Below are 19,966 nucleotides of genomic sequence, written 5' to 3'. Positions count from 1 at the left end.
TGGAGGGAGGGGCTTTCGAGTGCATTGACTGCTCATGCAAGGGGCCTGTGTGGAGAAAGGCTGATGCGATTGGATGGTGTAAATCCGGTGTAATTTGTGAAAGGTTTCTGCTATGTTTCCAAGGCTACAGCTCTTCCTCAGCCACGTGTCTGGAGACTTGTAACAGTGAGACAGTTTGATCTATTGAAAGCCGGTTTATGAAGTTAGAATATTCCCTTGCGCCGATCGCTGATTATACAGGGATGGCTGATACTCAACCAATGCCAACTGATTCTGAATTCTGGCCATTTATTTAAATCTTTGCAGGTCTATAGACAGGTACATGCCAAAATGGGCTCTGCAAGAATTATACAAAATGCTTCCTGGGTAACATGAGTCAAAGAATGCATTGTACAAGCATCTGATTCAAAACAAAAATTCTCAAAGGTGATTCAACTGCCTCCTTGCAAAAGAGCAGCATGGAGGCCACGTTGAAACACCAGACAAACTTGGAGATCTACAATAGTAAAACAACCCATAAACCCATTTCCTCAGACACTTCCAACTTCACCCACAAGCTAAAGACTTTCCCTGCTTGGCACTTTTTCCCTTTTAAAACAATAAACAAAGAAAGGCACAATTCCGAGGAACAAGTCTCCGTGCAGAAACAGGAGTCCAGGGTTCATCCATAGCTAAAGCTTTTCCCACCATGAGAACCAAACCCAGCTACAGACACAAGTATAGGGACAGGGATTGGCCTTTGGCAACAGGGCTCCTTGGCTTGGAGAGTCCGAGCTGTCCAGCAGGTTTGGATCATGGTGGTCTGCAAGTCCTTTTCAGCTGAACTCTCGGCCAGGGAGTAGGATGGGGGCCACTAAGGTCCAGAGATAGAGGAGGAGACCAGCCCAGCTGGAAGAAATCTTCACCCAGACTGCAGTCCATGGACTCGTCATTGTCTGGGAACCTTCATCGGGCCTGAAACACCAAACACAAGCCTCCCGCAGTCAGGTGAAATTGTGTCACTGCAATGTACCGGGTAGGCTAGTTCCAACTGGTATCTCCTGCCCATTCCCCTCCCTGTGCCCAGCTCTGTAGCTGGGGGAGAAATAAGGAATTGAAATCCTGTACCCAAGTGGATACATTGACTATAGGGGTCACTCATGCATGGGGCAAGGAGTGTGGGGGATTCCATTAACTAGTCGTGCACCAGTTTAAATTCCCACCTTTCGTTAAACGGGTGCTACCCTGTGAGCACAAGGGTCACTCCCCACCAGCTTGCGTTACTGCCAATTGAAACCACCTGCCCCCACTTCCCCTTGCAGAGCCAAGGCTGCCCCATGGACAGCGAGAGCCGGACACGGGCCCAGCTAAGGGGAGAGCACGCTGGACACCGCACAGCTGCTGGGGAGCAAACTGGAGCTCATTCTGACGCGTGCACTGACAAGGCAGACTGTCAGCGAGGAGCTGAGTGAGGGCAGTGAGGAGCTGTACTGTGCTGCCAGAGTGGGGACAGGAGAAGCGGCTGAGTGACTAGTGCTTTAGAAATAGCCAGGGAGAGCGGGGAGGGGCAGGACGGGGCAGCGACAGATAGACCCAGATAAAGGGGGCAGTTAGTCTCCCAGGTGAAGTTCTCCAACAGCCAGATCATCTTGACTTCAATGGAGCCTGCAGAGCCCCCACCAGGCAATGATCTCCAGACTCTCACCAGAGGTTACGCTCCATTGCAAGCTCCCTGCTCGCAGGTCTGGCAGAGTTCAGCTGAGGACACCTCCAAGGGGACCCAGCCTGCACCGCTGCTGCCCCCGCTCTGCACTGGTTACCAAGGCAACCCTGCTATTGTGGCAGCAAAAAGGGGGGGGGGGAGCCTGCCATGGGCCGCATGCCCCCAGCGAGCCGAGCTGCACAGCTCACAAACTCCACGTTCAGACCAGAGCCACAAAGTCGCTTGGGAGGCTGCACGCAGCTAGGGCTTGCTGATTAGCTGGGAAAGCTGTCAGTCACACCAGGCCAAGAGCGCCTAATACTCCTCTGCCTCTCGTCCTATGGGCCTGCTGGGGGGAGCGGCAGGGACGGGACGGGGAAAGGCATGGAGCCTTGGGCCGTATTACCAGCTCTGGAGCCAGCTAGGGTGAAACTCTCCTGGGGCAGAGGACCTGCGCAAGGCCTATGCACCACTCAAGTCCTGCTGGAGCCTCACAGGGCTCTGCCTGGCATGAATTTTGCCTTCAGAGATCTCTTGCTATGGTTAAATAGATGGGAGCGTTTGTCCCTGTGCTTCTCAGTATCTGCGATGGGGGCTCAGTGGCACGTTTACAACACAGATTGCGTCTGGGGGAGTCTTCCCCTGCCATTGAAATCAAAGGTGACTCAGTGGCATCATCGCTGTTTGACTGATGGGGAAACCGAGGCACAGAGCAATGAAGTATTTTTCTTGCGACGCAGATCTGGGAATAGAACCCAGCTTCCCTGATTTCCAGCCCAGTGCCTCATCCACCAACCCAAGAACATGAGGAGATTAAAATGCTTCAGGGATAACCCCATTGCAGGCCTAACCTTTCCTGTGGGCAGTAATGAGGGGTCTGATACTTCCTTAGCTCAGTGTGAGTGGGAGGAAGAACAGCCACACCATGGGTTGGGGACACAGACGCTCCACTGACTGCTCCCTCCACCCCAAATCACCGCGGAAATGCCTCGACACAGCCAGTCATTGCTGGGGCACTATGCTGTGCTGCCAAGCAAGACGGATCCCATGCAGGCATGGCCCCCTTTTCTGCCCTGCAGCCCCCAGCCAGAAGCACCGGCTCTTGGCACTCGCAGCGGGACCCTAGTGCAGACTCAGAGGGAGGTGGTGGCAGCTCCTACCTGTACCAGTTTGTGAGCGTCATCATGATGTACAGGGAGGCCAGGAAGAGGCAGATGTGGAAGAAGGTGTAGTTGTAGGCCACTCCGTCCTGCTCGTTGTCATAGGCCCGATGTTCCCCATCTTCCACGCCCGGGTCCCCACCACTCAGCATGGCCGGGCTTTCCTCAGTCAGCATCATCTTGTTCACTTGGCTGTGGTCTGAGGAACGGATGCTGAGAGCAGAGACATCAGGGAGAAGTTAAGTCCACTGTAGAGAGGCTCAGAAGCTCTATACTCCTGCCGGCTTTGGACGCTGCCTGCAGGTGAGTTCCCCTCCCCTCCTCGCCCATCCCTGTGGCTCACTCACGACAAACGGGTCGTTAGCCAAATGCCACAGCAGGCCAGGCTGTGCCCTCAGTTACATCTCACTCAGGGGACGTCTCTGTCAAGCCCGGGCTGCACGACCCTCAGGAGAAAGCCCTGCGTGGGGGGACACTGCACAGGAGCTCCTAGGCCAGCACTGCTAAAACGCCTCATGCCAACTTCCGGAGTCCCCCTGCTCTGGCTGCTCCGTGGCAGGGGACAGGACGCTGAGCACCGCTGGGGAGGAGGAACCAGGGGGTTCCCCGCATGGCTCAGAGACTCGGGCAGACACTCCCCGTCGGCCACGGCAGGAGAGCCGCAGCAGCCTCAGCCCTCACCTGATGAAGAGTGTGCACAGGAGGAAGATGACCAATCCCACAATGCTCGAGGCATCCCACCACTGAGTCACCTGCCCGTCAGCCGCGAGGCCGGCGGTGCTGTTCCTCACCAGGAGCGTCGGGTTACAGTACTTGTCTGAAAAGGAATTCAAAAGCCAGCGTACGCAGCAAGACACTTTCCACCCACTCAGGCCAGCAGGTCACTGCGGCTCTGGCGGGAGGCGTTGGGCTGGCGGCCCTGGAGGCTGGAGAAAAGGCACAACCAGCAGCACAGTAATTCCCTGCTCCTCCTCCGGCCATCCCAGTGAACCCGGCCCTGTGAGGACCCCTGCTGCGGGGAGAGAGGGTCAGGAGCAACGCACTGACCAGCTCAGGGAGCCCTGCGGAGGTTGCTAACAAAGGTTGAGGTGAGAGCCAATTGCAAAGGTATTCGGTGTGCACTGCACCGGGCTTATTTCACAGAGACCAGTGTCCCTTCCCCCCAGGTCTGCTTTCCAATACAGACCTGAAGGGGAAAGCCCAACACTACTGAACTGCCCCCCTCCCACCTCCCGGCCTCTGAAGCTCAGACCCCCTTCACGCTGGAGTGGGGACAACAATCCTCATGCAACACACACACGAGCCCCGGACTGGCCGGGGTGCCGGGCTGGTGCACACCCCTCACCCGCTGGGCTGGGCTGGATCTGGGCATGCGTCACAATGCCCAGCCAGTGGGGCCTATAGCTACAACCCACCCACTGCAGGGCTGGAAAGGGTCAGCACCAAGCAGCAGTTACAGCTCCTGGGACTCACTGGCTTCGGTTCTAGTTGGTAACTGGTAACAATCGCCAGTGAGGGGAGCTGGGTGCATGAGGGGCAATGAAGCCAGCTGGATGCCAGACAGTAAAAGGTCACATAGTCATTGGGAGAGGGGAATGAGCAAGGAGAGGACTTGGTCAGGGGGGTTAGGAGACAGACACCCCCTGCATTAGCCTTTCTGGACGGTGTTGTGCCATCCCAGGCTGATCCAAGGCTACCTGCAGCCTCTGCTGGCCAGCATCCGCGCCTTCGAATGCTACCTCCCCCTGCTCGTCAGAGGAGCTGGTTTGCCAGGCTCCATGGGCAGGGTCTCCCCAGAGGCTGAGGCAGGGTTCACGAGGTTCACCCTCGAGACATCGGCTGCAAGCCCTCGAGCGCCAGCATCACTTACTTGGTACATTCGCCAGGGCTGACCAGGTGATGAACAGGGTGTAGAGGGTGATGATGGAGGCCTGCAGCAGGCCTGAGTGAGGCTGAGCATCCTGCAAAGGCGAGGAGCGGGTCATTCAAAGTCGGCCCGGTCCCCAGCACAACCAACCACAGGGCTCAGACCAGCAGGCAGCATCACTGCCGGCACTGGCAAAGCACCACACGCTACCAGCCCAGCCCAGGGCAACTCCAGCAAAAGACTCCTGGGGGATGTGGAGGGAAAGGAAAAAATCTTCCTCCCATTACTGCTCCTGAGTATGCCCCAGCACAGCTAGGGCTAGCCTGACCCCTGCCCAACAGACCCCGAGCAACTGGACTAGCCCCCTGTCCCAGACAGGCCCTGACAAGCCACTGATTTCAAACCCAGCAAATCTGAACTGAAAGCACCAGATGCTTCAGAGAGAGGCGAAGGAACCCTGCGGCAGCAGTTCTGGGATAATCTGCCCGAAGGAAGAGTTTCTTCCTGACCCCAAACAGTCAGTTGTTGGCCTGTGCCCTGAAGCAGAAGGTTTTATACCCCTACGTAGTGCAACTGTTGATATGCTCATCATTCATAGACATGGCTAACCCCGTTTTGAATCCTGCTAGGCGCTTGGCCTCAGTGAGGTCTTGTGGCAGCAAATTCCACAGGTTAATTTTGTGCCGGGTTATTAGAAGCATCAAACAATCCTGCAAGATGTCCCCTCCCAATCCTGATGACACCGCAAGCCAGGGGTTCTCAGTGCTGAGCAACCAGAGGGACCAAAAAGCAGCAGGTGACCTTGGCTCAGCAATCTGGAAGGCTGGACCAGCGCTGCCTACCAATGCCAGCTTATGGCACAGCCTCAGAGCGTCTCCACCCTTCCCCATCTCACCAAGCTGGCTGCCAGGAGGAGCGGCAGAAGTTCCCTTCGCCTCTTCCCCTTCTCCTGGCTGCTACAAGGAACTAGAGGATCCCACAGCAGGGCCCTGTATTACAGGCCCAGTCACTCTGCACTGCCCATATCAGGCAGCACAGAGAGTGCTCCTGTGATCAGCACTCTGCCGGACAGACACAAGCAGAGTGCAGGGAGCCCAGCACACCCTGCTGGAGCTGCTGAGACGCTCTATGTGGCCACATGCCGCTTGTGAGCCAAGATCTGAGCAGCCTTGCTGCAGACCATTGCTTGAATATTAACTCTGCTTTCAAGAGTCCCTCATGTCAGCCAGTCCAGCAGAGACGGTTTCACAGAGGCTGGGCTGAACCGACTTCAGCATCGGTAACTCATCGCCATTGCGAACTGGGCCTGCCGTTGGGCCTAACCCAGGCATGCAGCTCAGCCGCTGTTCCCTGCTCAGCCACCAGATGGCGTGCGAGCTGCAGGGGGCGAAGCAGCCTGTGCCCTGGCAGGCTTCCAACAGCCGCCCGGTTCCCCCTCACCTGGATCTTGGGCAGGATGGACACGACAGAGGCGATGACGCAGAAGATCAGGTTGAGGCTGATCAGCACCTTGTTCTCCGTGCAGCCGTCAGGCTTGGTGTAGTAGACATACAGCAGCACCACAGCCGCGAGGGAGACCGCATAGAAGAGGAAGGTGAAGATGAAGAGGGCTGGGGAGGAGAGAGGATGGAACTAGGTGCAGTGCTCTCTGGGGGCCCGTACAGGGGGCAGAACCTGGCTGGGCCCAGACACCAGCCCAGAGTTAAACGTCACACGCCCTGCATGGGTTTCACACCCTGTGAAGTTTTGACCTGCTATGGGCACAGGTTACCGCTGAGATCCCTAGAACTCACAGAAAGGGGTTAGTCTGTTTTTGTAGCTTGTGTGTAGTCACTTTCACTGTCTTCCTGCACGGTCCCACAGCTGTAGGGAAGAGAAACGCTACCGGCAGGGAAACGTGATCCTTAAGCCACCACAACGGGCAGGAGCAGGGTCTTACCCAACTTTTAAGCTGATTGGATTTTAACACTGAATGGGCCTCATCAACTTATCTTCCCCATTTCACAAAGAGACAGGAATCTACTTGGGTGGATCAAGCAAAATACGCTCTGTACAGACCTGCATACCAGCCCTTGGCGTTGCCTTCGTTCGCATTACGAAGCCAGATCTGACTCCAGGAGTGGGCAAAGTCAATCAGAAGGATGAGCTGGATGAGGATGAAGAAGAAAGACCCCACCACACCGAAGTAGAACCACACTGGAGTGGGGAGAAAGAGAGAAAGGAGTTAATGCTGGGAATTTTTATAAGTTTTTGATAATGGGTACCAAGGCAGGTGGTGGAATCTCCATCCTTAGAGGTTTTTAAGGCCCGGCTTGAGAAAGCCCTGGCCAGGATGATTTAGTTGGGGTTGGTCCTGCTTTGAGCAGGGGGTTGGACTAGATGACCTCCTGAGGTCTCTTCCAACCCTAATCTTCTATGATTCTATAATACCAATGAGTCCCCTGGGGATGAAGCCAATAGACGAGACTTCTTCCTAGCTTCTCTGCCCAAGCAATGAGCTGCTGAGGGGACAGTGATGCATGTCAGTGATGCATCCTTTCTGAGCAAGCACTCCACAGTGCATCCTACTGAGATCAGCTCCAAGGAGACCTTATGGGCAATTGTCCGTCCTCTGGGACACGAGGGAAGGTTCCTATTGCAGAAAGGGGTGCTTAAGACTTCATCATAAGTCTTTAGGCTAGCTTCTCTTCTCCCTCAGCCCCCACCCCACACACTGGCTCATGCTGGGACCTTGACTAAACTACAAAAGAGGTGTGCTCTTAACTGGGGTTAAAACAGCAGTGAAGACATAGCCACTTGTCTTGTACCACAGGTTAAAGTCTACATGGGAGGCAGGAGATGAACTCATGCTGCTAACCTGAGTTAAAAGCAGAATTTCCATGTCATCAATGCCATTTTAACCAGATTTAGCTAACCTGAGTCAAGGACACAACTTCTCCTGAGTGTAGATAACACTGTACCAGTTGTTACCCCATTACCAGTTAATTCAGCGTAATGAACACATTAACAAGGCTAGCTTGGCACTCCCCAAACATCCATGGGGTATCCTAGGGCTCAGCTTAGAGCATTAGTTATTATTTGTATTGCACTGGAGCCTATGAGCTCCAGTCACGGAGCAGGGCGCAATTGTGCTAGGCACTGTACAAACAGAAAAGAAAGACGATCCCTGCCCCAAGAGCTTGTGCCCTGGAACAAGCGTTCAGGGAGTGTTGGGGCGAGGTGGTTAACATGTCTGTAAAGACCTGGGTTAATCAGCAAAAACAAATAAGCCCTAAGACCTGGGCCCAGCAAAGAGGTGTGGCAGGATCGGGAAGGGTTGGGGGAGGATGGGTCCAACCTGGGGGAACATGCCTCACACTGCTGTTCTGGGGTTTGAAGTACTAGCTTGAGTTTGTGAACCTGTTGACCTGTAATCTTAACTCACCCACCAAGGGAGAGTCAAAAAACCACCACGTGTCTCAAGCTAGAGAGCAGCTCACTCTCCCTCTCTATGCTGTTCCGGTAGAGAGTGGTAAAAGCTCAGCTGAAAAGCCTCCATACAATGCTCCGGATGTCACCTTTCGCAGCCTCTTCAAAGAGCACCCAGCAATAGACAGACTGATCTGCCAGTCTGAGATCAAACAGCCCAGCGACAGAGTCATTGTAACAATCAATTAACCTCGCCTGAGACTGCACTGGAGACAGCCACCCCCTCTCACCTGCAACAGACAGCCAGGCTGGTACCCGAAGGATCCTTCACCATGCCGCATTATTCCATTTAATGGAGCTCTCTCCCTCCCTGCTTCTTTTTCACAGCCTTGCTGTGTTGGTTTCTTACTCTGCTCCTGGCTCTATTTTCAGCTGGATGTTCCCTCCCAGATCTCTGCTTTTTTTCTCTCACAGTAGTGAGACTGCAAGCACGTAACTGCTATGCCAAGCACAAGCACGCTAACCGCACGGATGAACCAGATCAGGAAACACGCAAACCCTTTTGTCCTGGAGAGTCATTTTCTTATGTCGCTCTGCTGCCAGCATGCCCATGTGATCAGACACACAGTATTGATCCTATTACATCCCAGCCTGCTCCCAAAGGCTCAGGCTGCACCAGGGGCTAGTTAGATATTTTTCCCCCAAATGGGAATTTTGCTTTGGCAGAGAAATGGGAGATAATTTCCTATGGAGGGACTAATGGACGTTCTGTCCCCACCCCAGCTAATGGAGGGGCTTGGTTTTATACTTATATCACGCTCTCATACGTCATCACTTGCGATTCACAATGCAAACAACTCCAGCGAATATAATGGGCAACAAAGGCACGGTTACTGGAGGCATGAAAACCATTCCTCTTTCTTGAAATCAGAAGCTGTGGCTCTGCTGCCCCGGGGAGGGTCACTGCGGGCTCTGGGTGTGTTCTCCCCGCCTCTCCTTGCTCAGTCGGCTCTGAAGCGATCGCTCACATTGCGGAGGCGGCATGAGCAATCCCAGGGTGGCCCGGAAAGCCCCCCCGGGGCCTCCCCCACTTCACATTCCCCTAGCAGCACTCTGACTACTCCCATTCGTGGCCACTCCCTAGGAAACTGGGCCACACTTCGCATGAAGGCTCCCCATTGAGAACGGGTCAATGGACGTTACAGCACAGGGGTCCCCAACGCGTGCCCGCGGGCACCATGGTGCCCTTTGGGGCATTGTTATGTGCCCGCAGGGCACCCTGCCGCTGAAATGCTGCTGAGAAGCGTTGCCCTTTCTCGGCGGCATTTCAGCGGTGGCGCTTCTTCCCGCAGCTGCTTTTTTCTCTGCGGTATTTTGGCGGCGGGGTGTTTGGTGCCCGCCACAGTCTTCTGGGAATAGCAATATGCTATTCCCACAAGAAAGGTTGGGGACACTGTTATAGCATGTTGCAGACAGGAGTGAGGGCGTATTACAAAGGGTTATAAGCACAGCAGTAGAAGCTGTTGTAAATGGTTATAAGCAACTTAGTGACCCCCTGGACAATCTGCAATTGATTCAAACATAGATGAAAGCTTTATACACAGAACCATAATACGAAGCATGAACAGAAAGGGTGCATGACAAATCCAGGGCCAGAGGACAATGCTGTAACAGACACAGCAGCAGTGTGGCATGGAAAGTATACACAGGACAGAGTTGGTCCCCACTCCCACCTTGAAGGGCTTTCTCCCAGCACTGAAAACTGCTGCACCAGAATGATGAGCCGGATTTGTCAATTTACCGTGCAACAAGATCTCACTCTGCTGGAGCCATAAAAGCCCTGCTCTCTCGGTAGAGAGGGATGCTGGGAAATTTACTCCCACCACAGAAGGCAGCTGCGCTCCAGGTAACAACTTCAGAGGCAAATAACTGTGTCTGCAAAACAGGAATGCCTTGGGCAGAGCGCGATGGGGCCGGCCCAAGAACATGCAGCCATAAGGCAGGTGTAAAGGGACACACTTTATCAACCAGCTTACAGTTGCTATGGATCTTGCAAGACACCATGTTGTTCCCCCTTGTTAACTTTTCTGGCTTGTCTACGCAGGGAACCTGACCAGAATAGCTATTCCAGAATCAGAGTGTCCACCCACACAGTTATAGCAGAATATTTCTAGTACTACAAATTCACACCCTATCTTATCTGGATTAAGTCCCCTATGCAGACAAGCCCTTATACAAACAAGGACCAGTTGCTAAGACACAGAATACAGCCACTGGATTACAGCAGCATCAGTACTGGGTTTGCGTCATAACTTATTTCTTGCTGTTAGTCAGCTAAGCTATCCTAAAACCCGCCTCAGCCACGAGGAGAGTGTGTGGCCTGTCCTGGCTCTGCAGGGTACACACCCACCAGCAGCGACTTTCCTATCCCTGGAAGGCCAGGCGCACGAGCAGTTAATAAGGCATTAATACCACGCTTCTGTAGCTAGTCAGTCCCACCTGTATATGCACCACTGCCCTCAGCTGGGGGAAATGAGCAGTGCTCAAAAGTTTGGCAACTTGGTAAAGACACTCTCCGTGGCTCTTTTATCTGTCCTACAATGGGCACCCCAGGGCACGCACCCCACCCCAGGTATAAGACCTGCTTGAACCAGCAGTGCATCAAGGCCCTGAGCTAGCTAAAGTTGGGCTCCAGCAGACCACCAAGGAAAGTGGATTTAAGAGGCCGGGACCTCTTAGAGGGGAGGGATAGCTCAGTGGTTTGAGCATTGGCCTGCTAAACCCAGCGTTGTGAGTTCAATCCTTGAGGGAGCCATTTAGGGATCTGGGGCAAAAATTGGGGATTGGTCCTGCTTTGAGCAGGGGGTTGGACTAGATGACCTCCTGAGGTCCCTTCCAACCCTGATATTCTGTGATTCTATGACCTCGCCTGAGAACGTCCCGATATTTGTTCAAGACTCCAAGGACCAACAGCAAGAGCAGCCTGTAAACACTGACTGTACAATTGTATTAAGGCACAGCCTAGGTCGCAGGTAACCCGTGGACAGGCATGGATGTGTTTATACATGTACGTGTGTTTACCTGATGTGAACGATCCATCAGGAATATAGAAAGCGCCCACTGTGATTCCAATCAAAATCAGGAATTTGAAGAACCAAAACCTGGATGGGAAGACAAGAGCCAAGAAAAGCCATCTGAGACCGAGGAAGGGAAGCAAGCTGGTGAGGCCCATCTGGGCCAAGTCCTACGCCCACTGACGCTCTTTACTTCTACTTGGAGTTCAATCAACGAGCAGAAGTGCAGTTGACTCATACTATTTATAGTGCATGGAATCCATGGCAGGTGTTGGCCGGCTGCCCTGTTTCCAGTCAAAAATAAGCCACACCTCTCTCTGGTCAGGAAAATAGTTACCTTTAAAAAAAAAAAAATCTGCTGTTGTAGATAAGCTGCTCTGTGATTGGCTTGGAAAACAGAATGTTTACATGCAGCAGCCAATCAGAATACAGCTATTAAATAATGCGAGACAGAAGAACTGTTCCTTTCTTGCACCAGCATTCAGTAGGGAAAATAATTAACGCTCTAGTCAGCATTTTATGGAATAGAGCAGTCATAGATCAGCGACGCCTGCTTTAAAATGAGTAAGAACCGCATATTTATCTAGCAGCAGGAGGCTATTACCCTGCAGTAACATCTGCTTCGACCATGAGAGCTGCAGGGAATTCAGGGCCAAAATTTGAGTGTTTGTTTATTTTAAGAGAAATGTTACATACCTACCATTACGAGATTTACCTTTGTACCAGTTCCCCTGCAGGGTTTGCAAACTAAACAATGCAATTGGGCTAGAGCAAACTGGGCGTCAGGACTTCTCAGGGGGTTGCGAGGTTATTACGGGGGGGGAGGAGGGGTCGCGAGCTGTCAGCCTCCACCCTAAACCCTGCTTTGCCTCCAGCATTTATAATGGTGTTAAATATATAAAAAAGTGTTTTTAAAATATAATGGGGGGGGGGGTCGCACTCAGAGGCTTGCTGTGTGAAAGGGGTCACCAGTACAAAAGTCTGAAACCCCCTGGGCTAGAGCATGAGAAACAGAAAACAAAACCGGGGTGCTGCCTAGTTATTGGACTCAATATCCTTCCCTACAAAGGGGGTGAATCCTAATTGCCTTTGCAGGAAATCTTTGGTGTGTTTCTGTGGTCTGCATTAGTCAGGAGGTCAGATCAGAGGCTCCCTTTCTGGTCTTGAAAACTGAAAAGCAGATTCCCACCATGGAGATGAAAAAGCATCCGCAATATAAAGCAGACAAGATTTTTTTTAATTACTTCATTGTGAACAATCAGTGGCTTGGTTAGTAACATGCCAAGAACATTTTAAAATAATTGTGACTTAAGTGAAGCGCTTCCTGTTAACATCAGGGAGGTGAGATAAATCACAGTAGCCTCACCCATTCTGAATTGCTGCTCTTGGGTCCTTACTGCTCCTCACACAGATCATGATCAAGGCAAAGAGGAAGAAGAATGCAGCCGTTGCAAAGCACATGCGGTACACAGACTTATGACCCAGGAAGGACTTGCAGTTGACACGACCTTGGATGCCTAGATTTGAACTGCCTCCTTCACAAAAGCCAGGAAGCTGTTACAAGGAGAGATGGGGAGAAAACACTTCTGTGAGCACCTCAGAACATTATCTCAGAGCAGTGCCTAGAGACTCCACCAAGATCACGACCATTGCGCTAGGCAGTGAATTTATATAGAGGACTTGTCTACAGATGAAAATTAATCCAGAATAAAGTAAGGTGTGAATCTGAAGTAGATTAATGATTCCTGATCAACTGCATGTGTGGATGCTCTTATTCCAGAACAAGTGCCTCCAAATTAGCTTAACCAACTTTCAAAAAATAAGTGCATTCAGCTGATTTGTAATAAGGCATTCTAATTCTGGAATTGAGTTAGTCAGGAACAGCTATTCTGGAATAACTCCCCATGTAGACAAACCCAGAATAAGACTCAGTCCATCCCTTGAGCTAATAGGCAAAACAAAGAGGTGAGAGTGGAAACAGAGGTGAGGTGACTTGGCCAAGGTCACATAGCAGGCCAGCAGCAGAACCAGGAATAGAACCCATGCCTCCCATATCCCAGTCTAGTACCCTAGTCACTCCACCATGCTAGGTAATTATTTTTCCTTTTTAACTGGGATTTCAGGGGAAATAGGTCCCGGTCTTGCAAGCAGCTCTGTGCTGGCAAACCCTTTACGGTTTCTGTGCAAAGGCAGAGTTATTTGCAGGACCAGGGGCCTTTAATTCTCTACAAGTTTAGGCAAAGGGAGGTGGTAGCCAGAGTCTGACTGGTTTCACAACATCTCTTTGTAGCTTGTACACAAGGACTGACGAGAATTCCCCGAGTTCTCACCAGAAATGTAACTGTTCCTCTTTGGGGGAAAACATTTAGTGAATGTGCTGCTGGCAAGGGTGCAGTCCGGAAGACACAGACAGCTCTAGCAGCGGGAGTATCATCTCCCACCAGTGAGCCTCAGCCTTAATATGGAGTGACCACTTCTAGCAATGGTGGGGGGAGTAGGGGGGAGTTAAAATGCACACTTCAATCCCTGGAACATCTTCCTAGGGGATGTGGTGGATTCTCCATCACTAGGCATCTTTAAATGAAGACTGGCTATGGTCCTGAAAGACACCCCCTCATTGAACCACACGCTCTTGGGCTCCACATAGGAATTATGGGGTGACATTCTAAGAGCTGCGTAACACAGGGCAAATTAGTTTAGCATATGTTAGGATATAGATATTCAGGCCTGTCTGTAAAGGCCTATACTCTAAGAATTTAGGTGTATTCTTATCACTTGGCTAGTTATAGAGGTACAAAAGAAAGAATCAAAATCACTGTCTGCCGGTGTAAGGGCCTTCTCTTACTGTGACAGTCTGAGGTCCTGTGCTTAGGCTAAGGCCTTTGGCTAAGCAGCAGAGGCAGCCATAAACTGGGAAGCGACTGGTCACCTCCTCACATTCCAAACTAGTCACATTGAAAGAAGGTGCTATTGAACTGTTGGGAATACAATCCTCTCCTGATAGTGCCTATCACCTCCAGAGAAAGGGAAGTGCCTAGAAAATGTAAAAGGAAACTTAGTTTGATAGCATCCTGTCTGGCAAGAACTCATTTATCGATAGCTGGGATGTGAAATCCTCACTTCTGTATTGTTTTGTCATTATAGTTCCCACTTTGCTATTGTTTGTCTGTATAATCTGTCTGGTTCTGTGATTGTTTCTGTCTGCTGTATAATTAATTTTGCTGGGTGTAAACTAATTAAGGTGGTGGGATATAATTGGTTACATAATCATGTTTCAATATGTTAGGATTGGTTAGTTAAATTTCAGGAAAATGATTGGTTAAGGTATAGTTAAGCTGAACTCAAGTTTTATTATATAGTCTGCAGACAATCAGGAAGTGAGGGGGTGGGTGTGTATGGGGAAAATGGGAACAGGGAATGTGGGTAAGGAAATTGGAATCATGTTTTGCTAAAGGGAGAGATGGGAACAGGGAATGTGGGTAAGGAAATTGGAATCATGTTTGGCTAAGGGCAGGAATGGGAACAAGGACACAGGTGTAAGGCTCTGTGGTGTCAGAGCTGGGAAGGAGGACACTAAGGAAGGAAACATGCTTGCTGGAAGTTCACCCCAATAAATATCAAATTGTTTGCACCTTTGGACTTCGGGTATCGTTGCTCTCTGTTCATGCGAGAAGGACCAGGGAAGGAAGCAGGTGAAGGAATAAGCCCCCTAACAGCATAATTTAGACTTAATCTATTAATTCAGTCTTCATGACCCATTGGTTACTCAGCCAGTTACAATGCCAGAATGGGACTGAGGCAGCATGGCCCAATGGACAGCGAGTTGTGAGAACTGGGTGATAAGTCACATTGTCTCACTGTGCCTCAGTTTCCCCATCTGAAAGGAGAGTTAATAACACCCTCTCTTTATAAGGCACATTAGGATCTCTGGGTGGTGGAAAGGGAACACTAAGTGCTAAGTATTAATATCATTTTTCCTTTCTTCAACATGTCAGAGGGCTTCATTATTTAAATCCTCTTTCCCCGTTACGTTTTCTGACACCCACCCCCACAACCTCAGTTCACGCTTTGCTTCTGCCTTTGCTCAGAGGTCCCACGTCAGTGAGGTAGGGCGGGACATTGGAAATGCTGCTTACCTTGTGCAGCTGTTCTTCCACACCGGGTATGATCATGATAATGGATACCAGTGTGCCCAGGAAGAGGAAGAAGGTGAAGATGAGGCGGGAGATGGTGGAGTTCCTTGAGGAGGGGCAGCAGCCGCACAGGAGGCAGGGAGCTGAGCCGCACAGACATGACACCTGGCAATGGAAGAGTCAAACTGAGCAAACAGCGCAGAACAAGAGATGGTATTGGGTGCCATGGCCAATTTGCTTCCTGCCACGGGACTAGAACCTGGACTCCGCAGTCCCTGCCCCCATGAAGAAACGGCACCTGGTTGCCTAAAATGAGAGGGCTTCCCTCTGTCACCCCAAACCTAACCGTGAGGGGCCATTATACAAAGGGGAAGGTACAGGTTAGGCAGGGCGGTGAGAGACCCAGGGTATGACAAGGTTTGGCTGACAAGCAGTGGGATGGGCAGAGCCCAGGCTGAGAGATTCTAAGGCCAGAGGCACCACTGTGCTCAGCCAGTCTGACCTACATCACACAGGCCTGAGGACTGCCCTGAATTCAGATAAAAGAATCTCTCTACTCCTACTCGAGATTCCCGTTCTCACATCCCAGGATTGCATTAGCCCTTCTGGCCACAGCATCGCACTGGAAGCTCATGTCCAGCTGAGCATCCACCCCCAAGTCTCCTCTCAGAGGAGCTGATTTCCAGGTTACATAGCAAATCTGTAATAGAGCCAGGAATTGAACCTAGAACTCCCCAGTCCCTGGCTGGTATCATAACCACAAGACCATCCTTTAGCGCACTGTAGCCTGTGAACCTGATGCTGGTCTCACACTGATCAAATATTGCAATAACTCAATTGCAATCAAAGGAGTTAAACCAGAATGAGGTCAAAGTCTGGCCCCGAGTGCCTTAGGGCACTAGTGGTAGCAATGAGGATGGAAGAACTAGTGTGGACTAGCAGTCAGTGTTTTCACCACCATGTGGTCCAACTCTGCTCTGAACAGGTGAACAGCACTGGACTCCCAGCCTGCTACACCAGGGCTCCCCCAGAGAGCTGTCCCAAGTGGGAAATCCTAGGGGAAAGGCCAGTGCTGACACAGAGCTTTAGTGAGTTCTATTACAGTTTGCTTCCAACCACACTGGCTGGTCAAACTATAACGGGCTTCTGCATGGTAATTTGTCTTGTATAGATGATCATTATCCCTAGCTCTTACTTAGCTCTTCTCATCTGTAGATCCTAAAGTGCTTTACAAAGAGGTCAGTATCGTTACCTCCTTTTTACAGATGGGGAAACTGAGGCACAGAGCTGTCAAGTGATTTGCCCACAATCAGACAGCAAGCCAGTGGCAGAGCCAGGGATAGACCCCAGGTCTCGAGTCTCAGTTCAGTGCCCTAGCCACCAGGCCATACTGCCTCCACTGCACCTATTCCACTTTCACCTAGTCAGACCGTGTCTGCTCTGGATTCCCAGGCTGCCAGCACCATGGCACCAGAGTGCAGAGCAGTGGCTTAGCTAATTCAGCATAGGTTGAAGAAGTGGCAGCAGAGCAGCTACATGGTCATTCCACTGCCAAGGGGGATCCTTCCTCCCTTCGGGCCGTGCACTGCAAACAGAGTCTGAATACTGGATTGAGAGGATACCTGAAAAGGACTCTGTGATGCTGGCAGGCCAGATGCCAGCTCTTGCCCAGGCTGCGGGCATTCGCTAAGAACTAACAGCCTCGTAGCTGGAGACCAGCGCAGGTCACCTGTATGTTAGTTTTGCTCAAAGTAGGTATTAGTCTCCTAGGAATGTATTCAGTGTTTAGACTCTGTGAAATGTTTGTCAACTGCTGCCTGCGTTTATCTCCCTTTTAACGTCTGGATTCCAGGCTATAAGAAAACACATACGTTTTGGTTCATAACTTTAAAAAATGTTTGCCCTGAATTTGTGAACTCAGGCTCCGGAATCATCACCCTGTCCACCCAGAAGGGCTCTCGAGATCAAACAGCCCATAAAGAATGATCGGTTGGTTCATGGCCCTATTGCACCTGGGAAATACTACCTGCAAGGAAGCTCCTTCTGTCAGCTTGGAAGCTGAATGAAGAAAATAAAAACAAAGCCACAGGAAAATTTTCCATCTTTTTGGCTGTTTAAACTCTAAAGGGCTAGAGGCTCTAAACTGAAACCAAAGATCTCCAGAGTCTCATTCCTTGGCCTGCCCTGAAAGACACTTTGAATGGACAGATCACTACAACTCTATCACTCTTAGGATTTAGATGGTAACTCATTGGTTTGTGTATGTTTGCTTGTTTTAACCTGTAAATAACTCTCCTATTCCTTTTTCCTAGTTAATAAACGTTTAGGTAGTTTATTACAGGATTGGCTACAGGCGTTGTCTTTGGGGTAAGATCCAGGGCACCAACTCATCTGGGGGTAAATGACTGGTCTCTTGGGACCGGAAGCAACCTGAACCTGATGTGTTTTTTTGGGTAAGTGAACATTTATCACTAAATCCAGTTTGTATGGGTGACAAGATAGACAGGAGAGTCTAAGGGGAATGTCTGTGACTCCATGGTAAGACGGTTATGGTAATCCAGGAAATCACATTTGTTACCAGCTTGGTGAAATCTAATTCCAGAACACACCTGTCATAAACATACAGCTAAGGGTAGCATAAAATCCCTCCTTTACCTGTAAGAGGTTAATCAGTTCCATTAACCTAGTTGGCACCTGACCAAAAGGACCAATGGGGAAAGAAGATACTTTCAAATCTGGGGGGGGTGGGGGAGGTTTTGTTTGTGCTCTCTGTGTGTTCCCTCTTGAGACAAAGAGAGAGACCAAGCAGGTAATTCAGCTCCTACTGAAACGATACATCTAAACTTACAGAAATTGTAAGTAATAGCAAGGAAATGCGTTAGATTCTCTTTTGTTTTAGCTTGTGAATTTTCCCTATGCCTAGAGGGAGGTTTATTTCTGTTTTGTAACTTTGAACTTGAGCCTAGAGGGGAATCCTCTGTGTTTTAAATCTTTTTATTAGCCTCTAAAATTACCTTCCATCCTGATTTTACAGAGGTGCTTCTTTTACTTTATTTTTTTTTATAACAAAGTTCTTCTTTTAAGAACCTGATTGGTTTTCAGTGACCTAAAAACCCAAGGGTCTGGTCTGTGCTCACCTTGTTAACCTATTTGGTTGGTATATTATTCTCAAGTCTCTCCAGTAAATGGGGTGAAGGGGCTTGGGGGGATATTGGAGGGGGGGGAATAGGACTCCAAGTGGCCCCTCCTTGCATGTTTGTTTAAATCACTTGGTGGTGGCAGCAATACCGTCCAAGGACAAGGGAAGAAATTTGTGCCTTGGGGAAGTTTTTAACCTAAACTGGTGGAATATAAGCTTAGGGGGTCTTTCATGAGGGTCCCCACATCTGTACCCCAGAGTTCAGAGTGGGGAGGGAACCCTGACAACACTACTGATTTGGGGTGTCTGCCCTGTGGTAGGCACTCAGAGTCATGAGCCACTCCAGACAGTGTGACAGCCTCTAGTGTAATATGGGAGGTGGAAGTACTGTCTTGTTCAGGTTACACAATTGAAGAGGCCTCCTGGAGAGGAGTGTGTATATGTTATATGACAAGCTGCATAAAGAAAAAAGAGCATTTGAAGTTAAGTCATGGGGGGGAATGTTACAGGAATTGAAAGTGGATTTAAATTTTAGCATTTTTGTGGGGCGAAAAGTGAACCCGTAAAACCCCTAGCATGACAGACTGACTGCTGCTTGACAGAGGCTGGGAAAGGAAGTTCTCTTCTTTGGAGTTTCTTTGCAGAGTCGCACGCTTCTGTGCGTAAGAGGACTGTTGCTAGCTCCCAGTACTAAAAGGGGGAAGGGTCGATGGGGAATCAGGACCCTGAGACTGACAGCCCCCAGGAACAATGGGGAGAGGCCAATGCTCCAGGTGAGCCTGAATGACAGGGCGGGCAGGCTAATCAGGGAGTCAGGAGGCCAGGGAGGTCCCGTCCTCTGTGTGAGCTGGAATTGCCTGGGTCAGACAGAGTGGGGCCGAGCTAGGGAGCAAGCAAGGGCCCGAGCTGCGCTGGGGAGTAGAGCTGGGCCAGATCCTGAGGGACCAGAAAAGCAGCCCAGAGAGAACAGACCCTGTCCTGGGAGCAGAGCTGCAGCCCGAAAGCCAGAGGCACAGCCCAAAGAGAGCAGACTTGCCCTGGGAGCAGAGCTGCAGCAACCAGAGCCAGAGGGGCCAGAAAAGCAGCCCAGGAAGCAGGTCAGTGCTGGAAGCAGAGTCACAGAAGCAGCCTGCAGAGCAGACCTGTCCTGGGAGCAGAGCTGCAGCAACCAGAGCCAGAGGGGCCAGAGAAGCAGCCCAGGGAGCTGGAGACAGAGCAGCAGTCGTGCTGAGGCAGAGTGGAGCTGGAGCTGGGGCTGGAGCAGTCTGGAGCCGGGTGTCGTGAGCAGCTGGGGAGAGCGAGGGGGACCCTGGGCAGTAGGCCCAGCACAGGCTCTGCAGGCCAGACTCGGAGGGGGACTGGTAACCCTGAGCGGGCGGGGGCAAAGCTGGGAAGAAGGGCCCTGCCACCTAGAGCCTGTGGCCACCACCAGAGCAAGTGTCCAACCCACAGCATCCCTGCAGCACGGCCAGGGCCTGAGCAGGAGACCTGGGACTTACAAGGA

At 51.0% G+C, this 19,966-nt stretch overlaps 1 protein-coding gene across 1 annotated transcript in view; it reads right to left on the bottom strand.

Annotated features, from left to right (window-relative positions):
• Nucleotides 1-271: 271 nt before the first annotated feature.
• SERINC2 (serine incorporator 2) overlaps nt 272-19,966 on the bottom strand; it is a 31,382-nt gene continuing 11,687 nt past the window's right edge. The window contains exons 2-10 of the mRNA XM_048826169.2: nt 15,327-15,488; nt 12,557-12,744; nt 11,198-11,277; nt 6,767-6,904; nt 6,149-6,318; nt 4,712-4,802; nt 3,523-3,658; nt 2,842-3,054; nt 272-954 (exon numbers count right to left, since the gene is read on the bottom strand). Coding sequence (XP_048682126.1) covers nt 816-954; nt 2,842-3,054; nt 3,523-3,658; nt 4,712-4,802; nt 6,149-6,318; nt 6,767-6,904; nt 11,198-11,277; nt 12,557-12,744; nt 15,327-15,488 — 1,317 coding nt within the window. The 3' untranslated portion in view covers nt 272-815. The remainder of the gene's footprint in view (nt 955-2,841; nt 3,055-3,522; nt 3,659-4,711; nt 4,803-6,148; nt 6,319-6,766; nt 6,905-11,197; nt 11,278-12,556; nt 12,745-15,326; nt 15,489-19,966) is intronic.

This window comes from Caretta caretta, chromosome 19 (genome assembly GCF_965140235.1).
Source record: "Caretta caretta isolate rCarCar2 chromosome 19, rCarCar1.hap1, whole genome shotgun sequence".
Taxonomy (NCBI): domain Eukaryota; kingdom Metazoa; phylum Chordata; order Testudines; family Cheloniidae; genus Caretta; species Caretta caretta.
This window is presented reverse-complemented; position numbering and strand designations above follow the sequence as displayed.